The sequence below is a fragment of the Apus apus genome, chromosome Z, assembly GCF_020740795.1.
Source record: "Apus apus isolate bApuApu2 chromosome Z, bApuApu2.pri.cur, whole genome shotgun sequence".
Taxonomy (NCBI): domain Eukaryota; kingdom Metazoa; phylum Chordata; class Aves; order Apodiformes; family Apodidae; genus Apus; species Apus apus.
In genome coordinates, this window is record NC_067312.1 from 9,011,803 (window position 1) to 9,020,690 (window position 8,888).

At 41.1% G+C, this 8,888-nt stretch overlaps 1 protein-coding gene across 1 annotated transcript in view; it reads right to left on the bottom strand.

The window, feature by feature from the left end:
• KIAA1328 (KIAA1328 ortholog) overlaps positions 1–8,640 on the bottom strand; it is a 173,729-nt gene extending 165,089 nt beyond the window's left edge. The window contains exons 1-3 of the mRNA XM_051643195.1: positions 8,589–8,640; positions 4,862–4,897; positions 3,089–3,228 (exon numbers count right to left, since the gene is read on the bottom strand). Of these exons, the coding sequence (XP_051499155.1) occupies positions 3,089–3,228; positions 4,862–4,897; positions 8,589–8,640 (228 nt within the window). The remainder of the gene's footprint in view (positions 1–3,088; positions 3,229–4,861; positions 4,898–8,588) is intronic.
• Between the last annotated feature and the right edge of the window lie 248 nt (positions 8,641–8,888).

Consider the following 8,888-nt stretch of genomic DNA (forward strand, 5'->3'; position numbering starts at 1 on the left):
GCTATACTATTCTGTCCGAGACTTTGAAGTGAGTGAGATTAAGTGGAAATATATAAACTTTAAGAGTTTAGTCTTCTACAAACCTACAAATATTACAAACTTCAACATAGGATACAAGAATGCTACCGATGCCTTGCAGAGTGGACAAGTTAAGGCAATACAGCACAGGACAGCCCCTGCATATTCAAAGCAAACACTGGACTTGGCAACTGATCGACACATCTCCAAGAGGAATGTCCCCTTCTATTCTTAGCTAATTGCTTCTTAAACAGTGGTTTGAAACAAGTAAAGGACAATGTAGCTTTGAAAAAGGTAATGATTTTATACAGACTGATGTTATACCCACCTTGCCCTTCAGGACACTCTCATTTTAACTTCAATGTATTTTCCTTGGAAGGGGAGAGGTTGGAAGTGAGGGGGGAGGGGGGTAGAGTGCTTCACAAACCAAATCAGACTTCAGGGGTTTTCAAGGGGACATGTGATTTCTCAAACATACACTATTTACAGTCATACAAATTAAGAGAGAATGTCTTTAACTTAATTTAACTTCAACTACACATACAGTTGTAGGATTTCCATTTCCCATGCAATTAACATCCAGAAATTATTTTTTTAGAAGCCAGATGATAGAACTTCTTTAAGAAAATGCTACAGGACATTTTTCACTCAAAAAAAGAGGCAGATCATATTAATGGAGAAGATTTTAACAGAAGGTACCTCAAGCTACTACCCAAACCTATGCACATGGTGTCACAAAAACATTGGTGGGATGAAGAGGAAAATCTGAGAAGTTAATTTGTGCTTATTTGTATCACCCACAAGTACAGATATACAGCTCACAAAAAATTCTCAAAGGTAGGCCTGTACAAGAACACACGTCAAAACGAAGCTGCAGAATTACACACAGGAAAGCTCCATCACCAAAACAAGATGATAAATAAAACAGAGATCGAGCCTGGATTGTCTCCTTTTTCCAGATTTCTGTCCGGTCTACCCAGCTCAGGGTAGAACAGTTTCATAACTCAGTACCTTCTTGATGAAATGTATAACTTAAATTGAAGATTCTCTCACTTTAAAAACTACACCTTTGTTTATAAACCAAGATGTAATCTGGAATATGACAATCTGCATGAGAGAAGCAAACAATTTCTGTTAAACAGGAAGTAGGAAGATGGGAAATTCCAGTCCAGACCAGTATAGTAAACCACTGATTTATTTAAAGTACCAGAAAAGCTTCAGCACTAACAAGACCTGTTTGAAGTCTTCTCCAAAATTCTCATCTTATTTGGTGGTGCTCAAGTCTAACTGAATGCAGAAAAGGCAAAATCAGTTCTGCCAAAATTCTTACTGAATCTTGAACTGAATCTGTTCTCTTCAAAAGAGGACTCTGGTAAATCATAATAACAACCTACCTACCAAATCAACGGTGTTAAGTATGTTAAAGTGATCAGCTCTCTCTAGATACTCACACAATATCTTGAAGAAAATAAGCTGTGTTGGTGATGTAAATTCCTCACAAAAAAACTTTGTGAAACATTCCCTAACAAGAACATATATTTGTTCTATTAGTTTCAAGTAATCTGAGCTCATCTTCAAAGCTGCAATACAAAATGTCTGTGAGGATTTAGCAAGGTGAGAGAAAAACAGAGGTTAGGGAAGACAGAAAAGAGAAAAAGCTTTGAACACGTTTTATTGTCAATATTATAAAAGCACATTTGAATCTTAAAGGTTCTGTATACTGGACATTAAACCAAAAAACCAAAGAACATTTCTATCCCAGCAGCTCTCACAGGGAAAAAGGATTAAAAATTCTCTAAACAATGAGCAATGCAAACAACACACAATGTAACAAAACAGATGTTAATGTGACATATGAAGGCATCAGTAAGGCAGTGGAATTGTAGATACTTAAGAGATGCTTCTACATAAAGATTCTGCATGAGGAGGTCTATTTGTGAAATTCCTCTGCATTTCACTTAAAAGCATCAATTGGAAAGCAGAGGTACATACCAGCTTCTTAAAAGCAAGTACAGAGATAAGCAAAAGGAAAGGGACCAGCCCAGGAGGGGCCCTAAAAATGAATATTCATTATTACGGTGTCATGCTGAAGGATTTGAAGGGCAATGACACTGGCAAAGCAATTAGAATTGAGTGATCTCTCTACACATCAGAATTCTCAATGTATGTGTCAGGTACACATCATTTACTCAGCACATGGAAGACACAGAAGAACAAGATCATACAGAAGCAGTTGAAAGTTTTAGATCCTGCCTGTAAGTGGAAGGATACCAGACAGTGGTAATTTACAGACTTGCTCAAGATGACTACTAGGAAAGAGACTTAACAGTACTTATATAGTCACTGTACTTAACAGACTTATATAGTCACTGTACTATACAAATCGTGTTACAAAAATGGCATCTCAGCAGATTTCTGAATACCAACAATACCTATCAGAATACAGAATAAACTTCCAAAGGAAACCCCACTGCTTTGAAACTTCTAATGCAACCAACTATAGGAAAAGCAAGACCTATTGTCACAGGTGTGAACCGGACAATTCAAAGAAGAGACAAAGATAACATCAACTGACAGAGCTACTTCTAATACTCCGACACATTTTTAATTTTTACTACCAAAAACAGAAAGTGATTTTACCCTAATAACATGAACATCCACAGCAAAAAGGTCTCTAAAAAGAATTTGTAAAGTTTTGTTTCTAAGTTATATAACTAGAGCAATGAAAAGTGAATACTGAAGCACAATTTGCATGTTTGGGTGGTAGAATATAGATTCAGTGCTGCTCAAAGCTACGCTCTGTCAGTAGACATAGACACATAGACATACATATAAACTGTTCTACATAGCCCCAGTTACATACCACTTATTAAATCAGCACATTCAGCCTTTGCTCTCTTCAGGTGTACAAGTGACCTCAACAAAAAAGTAACTTTTCCCAGCAAGCCACCAATTAAGTGTAAAGGAGATTGCAAAAAATAATAGTACTCTAAAATTATTTTCAATCTAAAGACTGACTTTTTTTTACTATGTGCACTCTTAAGAGCAAGAAAAAATTTACTTTACTGACCTGCTGCTCTGCCAGATCTCCTGTCCGTCTAACAGAATCCATGGAAACAGAAGAAGCAGATACAGGCACTTTTAGCTCAGTTTCACTTTTTTGATATTTTGGCAAGTATCTTGTTCTTAAATTTCCTTTTGTAGACACTCCTGTAGATGAAAGACAAGGAGAACACACAGATTATGAAGTCAGAAGGGACCCTTCCCTCGCCTCCTACCAGATTTCCATGAGTGCATTCTTGCCTTAGGAGCTCTTTTTGAAAAGAATTATCATTTCAGGTATATGTTTGCAGTTCCTCCAGCCTCTCAATCCATAAAAAAATGTATTAAGATGAACATATCAGCAGAGAAAGAGCTGCACGGCAGCCACATGCATGCAGCCAAATAAATATCAAAGTAAATGCTAAAACGCAGATGTTGTCTTGTGACTGAGGCTTAATGCAAAAACCTGTGTGTAAGATGCAAAGGCACAAAATTGAGCTTCCTTGACAGTCAAAGACAATGAGGAACCATGCAGCAGTGATGTTGTTAAAAGTACCACTCATATGATAAAATGCAACTTCTTTGTTACACAACCAAGGTACTGACTGCTCCAGCTGTTTCCTTCAGGACCAGGCATATGAGTAAGGTTAACACTGCAGTGCACGCTCTGCAGATCACCAGTAAAAAGCTTCCTGCCATCACTAGAATTAGTTCACCCCTACCAGTGGTAATAACATTAAAGCACTGAAAATCCTGGTGCTTCCTTAATCATGAAGTGCCAACTCTGACACTAAAACTTCCCAGGCCAGATGAAAGACAATAGGTTCTGGGTGCTACCTAAAGGTTTGAGTTTTGACTGTTTAGAAGTGCAAAAAAGTTTCAAACTAAAAATATTTATTTTATACTAGCAGCTAAATACATGTATTTGGGTAATTAGTTTCAGAAGAGTGACAGCAATTCATGTGAAAGAACTAAATTATAAGCTTTAATATCTCCATGCTTGTACATAAGGGAAAACATTTCTGAAATTCTCTTCCGTGGCAGTGGAAGCATATTTCCCAGAGTAAATCCATTTCCATCATTTAGGATCACTGCTTTCTTTCCAGGGCACAGAGTAAAATGATGCAACATCCCCATGCAGAGGTTTTTCAATAGAGCTGTTTGGCCACTACTGAAGGGTAACCAGGCTACTCCAAACCTAGAGAACAGCATTACCTCAAAATTTATAACTGCTGGACATAATCTAATCATCTACACAATTTTGCTAGAATTAATCATCTCCAGGTATGTTTTCAGGACCTGGTGTCACTGAAAAAGCTGTGTTTGAAAACAATTAGGAAATCCTAATGAGGGACTAAGAACACTCATCTTTTTCCCAGGGACCACACAAGCATGTACTCAGTAAATCAAGGTCAGGAGAACTAATTAAAAAAATTTTTTTTTTCTTTACACAACGAATCATTTTAATTTTTCTCTTCAAAATTTAAAAAGATACCTGAACATCTCTACTGTTCCAACATTGTTCGGAAACCACATTTAAAATTCAGCTTACTTTATAACTTGGATAAAACTATGCTGTACCTGCAAAAGGAACAACTCCCCTGGAATTGCTCATCTTACACCATACAATCTCTACGCAGCAGAGCATAAATCCTCTGCTCTAATTCTGTACATCTTATAGCATCTTTTGATTACTCCATACATTACACACTGAAGTACACAAACCATGTACCTGAAAAGACAATGCAAAGTTTAGCATTCACAGGAAATACCTTTGTTTACAGCTATTTCAAGGTCATACCTGAGACAGACACCATTGGCTGCTCTTCATCAGAAACTTTATGTTTTGTTAAGGGTAATAAACAAAAAGAGGACAAGCTTCGTCCCTTAAACCGAACTATACAAAGAAGTATTTTGGTTCTTAAATTTAAAAGACTGTTGATAAGTAAACAAACTGGCTACACTTTGGGAGCACCAAATGCAAGAAAAACTTGACTAGAAAGAACAATGTACAGATTGCTATAACAGAAAGCATTACTCCTTCACTGTGCACTAACTTTCAGCCTGTAAAATTTATCTTGGAGGTCACCTTCACAAAAGATCCCAGGGAACAGCCCCAGTTGGAAGAGCAATTACTAAGATAATTAAGTAAATATATGTATTTAAATAAGAGCAGGTTGTCATTATATAAGGAACCTCTTGGTATGTAGGGAAGTCAAATTGCAAAGCAGTGTATACTCACACTGCAATGAAATATGTTTTGTACAACATATCGTAAGAAACATAAATGAGGATAAATGCAAAATGTTTCAAAGGAAGTTGGTCATTCTCATCTGATCATCACATGATGAGTAACAGATGAAAGTCTGATTTTCCTTAATATCAAGAGTTGTTCTGAAGTAGTTTCAAAAAAAAAAAAAAAAAAAACCAAAACCAACCTATTTAAAGAATTTTTAAATAACCCAGGGCTTTAACTATTAAATTACTTGACAGCAGAAAACACAAATTGCAAAGGTCTGGGCATCATATTATTTGTGCTATGTTAACACTCACTGAACTTGAATTCTTCCTCCTAGAAGTCACTAAAAATAGGACTCAATGCAATTCAGGGAAGGGTGTAAACTAAAGTCTCTTTCTTAAAGTGACAGTTTCATTTAACTGAACATAAAAGTTTCCCCATAAGTAACTAATGCTATACTGAAATGAAAAACAAAAGCACAGGACACAAAATTCTGCTCTGCTGTCTTTGGTTTATATCCCTTTCTTTCTCAGCCTTCTAAGGTCAGCCAATTAACTAAATTACCTAATTTCTGCAATTAAATGCATTTAAGATTTTGCATATAATGTCTTCATACAATAAATTCAAATTGTGAAAATATTTCAGTAAAATTATACAAACTTTTGCCTTAACTAAAACTTTGTTTTAAACAGTAATATCTCAAAAACTTAATAAATTAGCACACAGCAGAGAAAATGAGCAGTAGCCTAGAGGCTTTCCCCTGTGGACAGCAACATCAAATTCAATCAATACCCACTATCCATCACACAACTGGTATTTTGCACACCGGCAAGGCTTGATCACGGGCTCACTTGTGATCTTCTTGATCCACTTTATCACTTGCAAACAATAACTTCTAAGTCACACAGCAGTTTGAGAATAAGTTCATGCAGCACTTTTGTCAAAGCCATCTCTCTCTACCAAGGCAGAAAGCACTTTTGTTCTCACCAGGAGCCAGGTGAGGAAGCTGAATAAATTCTGGAAACAAAGCACTCTGCCCCCTCTTTCCAAAAAGCACTGAGGTACATCGAAAGTCCAAGTCTGGATCACAGCTGTGTCACCACAACTGCAGCAGCAATCTGCAGGGTACTGAGGGGTGCATCTTCAACTCACACTGCTACCAGAAACAACAACCTTCAGCACAAGCAGTGGCTTTCTCAACTGGCATATGGTTAATCTGTGTGTCAGTACATGGCTGTAGGAAATAAAACTGATTTTCCCAAACAACATTTGCCTTTTGAAGTTTGCCTCCAGTATTGGAACTGTCGTGGACAGATACTTAGTAGCAGGGTGAAGGAATTAGTCAGAGCTGTTGCTGTTAGTCTCCACAGCTACCAGGACTTCTTTCCCACAAAGGTTTGCAGGCTGGTGTATTAGAACAAACCACAGTCAGATCAAGTAATCTTAACTGGATGGACTGAAAATTGCATTGACTCAGGAGTTGATTCATAAACAGGTCCAATGTCCCTGTCTGAGAGTGAAAGACTGAGGACAGTAACGGCATCAACCATTTTACATTAATCCACTGCCACATGCCTATCAAGATTCCCAATAATAAACTCCACTTTATAAACCTTGTATCAGCACAGCTAACATTCAAGGACAAAGGCACTAGAGAAACTGATCATCTCATGATGTTACATGGCTCATTTATGGCAAGCAACACTGCATCTGCCTTGCTGCCTTATATCCATTCAGCAATTATAGAGGGAACTTCAGTTTTCCAAAGCCATTAAAGCATCATTACCAAATCTCCCAAATTTCCCAGTCCCAGCCCCCCATTTTTTAATAGCATCCCCTGTTACTTGTGCCACATACATGTCAGGATATTTAAACTTTTCCAAGATCAGAGGCCACACCACCTACTCACACAAACATGCAAAATGGAAACAGTTGCCAGGAAGACCTCATTCCTTGGAATATTACAATGCACGAGGCCACTGCTGGACTTAAGGGCCCATATTTAGTCATGGGAAACAACCTGTCAACTCAGTAACTAATTGATAAAAATACACTCTCATTGTAACTGCATTAACACTTCCACAGAGAAAGAGAGCAGAGACAGAGTGGCAACAAACCTGACACATGAGTAACAATGTTCATATCGTATCAGAGAAAAAGCTGCAGGTGATTTTTTTATATTTTTATTTTATTTTTTTTTACACAAATGGGAAATCATAAGTGTGACCCCAAGACAGTCCATTGGATTGTTAGCCCATTTCATTTACGCATTGTGTTGGAGAGGGTGTGCAATCAAACACAAATACAAGAGCACACACACATACTCTTATTTTCTATCACTTGTAGCTCATGCTGAAATCCCGTTCTCAGTGTGAGCGGCAGCGATGCCTCAAGTCCCTCATACCTATAGCTAAATGGTCAGCTTCTACACTTCCACCAGGTCAGACTGCCACTTTCACTCTAATGTCTTCAAGCAGATGAGCCTCTAACTTAGCCATATGAGCCCAAGTATCAATGCCAAGGCTCTCTAAACCATGTAAGCACATCTCTCTCACCAGGTTTCACCAGCTGAATCCTCAACACCACAACCACCACTTTACTCCACACGTCCTGCCCCACGTAGTCTCCCACAGCAGCTGGAGCTTGCATGTCTTCTATGGACAAAGCCACCACAGCCCCCCACTTGTGCCTTGCAGACAGAGCCCTCCAGACCCCTACAGGCTCACCCTGTGCTACACAGTCAAGCTTAGACACCGGTCACAAGAAACATTTTCGTTTTCCTGCCGCCTGAACCGCTAGCCTCAGTTTCTCTCTGTGATTCCTTTGCAGGTTTCCACCCGCTGAACCCAGTTCCCCCATCTCCAACTTATTTACCTCCCCTAGAGCTCTGCCAAGCCACACGGAAGGCAGAGACCAGACCCTCCCTCCTCTTGCAGCCCACCTTTGGTTTTAAATCCCACGCCCCTCTCCACTCCCCCCACACCCAGCCCGGACTTCCCCACCTCACCCCACCCGCCCCACAGCCTCCTCTACATCAAAGCCCCAGCGCAGATGGGCCTGACGGGCCGAGCTCCCGCCTCAGCCTCCCCGCAGCTCACAGCCCTCCTCGCCAGCCCCCTCAAGCCCCGCTCCCCCTCCACACCGCCCCTCGACCCCCGCCGCCGACGGGCCGGCCGGCCACCCAGCTCCCCCCGGGCCCGGGCACGGACACGGCGCAGCCCCCCGGGGCAGGAAGGCAGGAATTGCTCGGCGCACCCCCCCGGGCTGCCCCCGCCCCGCGGAAGGATACTGTCCCGGCTCCAGTAAACAGCGCCGCCCGGCCCGGCCGCCACCCCCGCCATCTTGAAACAACCGCCACTCCCCGCCTGCCCCCCGCCCCCCCCCCACGCCGCTGCTCGCCCATTGGCGCCCGCCGCCCCTCCACCCCGCGGCCGCGGGAGAGGGGCACGCTGGGAGTTGTAGTCCTCCCCGTGAAAGGCCGCTCCCAGCCGCGCCCGCCCGCCATAGGCTGAGCGAGGCATCCGCCTCCGGAACTACTGCTCCCAGGGCGCCTCGCGGCGCGGCCTCGGCTACGGGGTGGGAGGAAGGA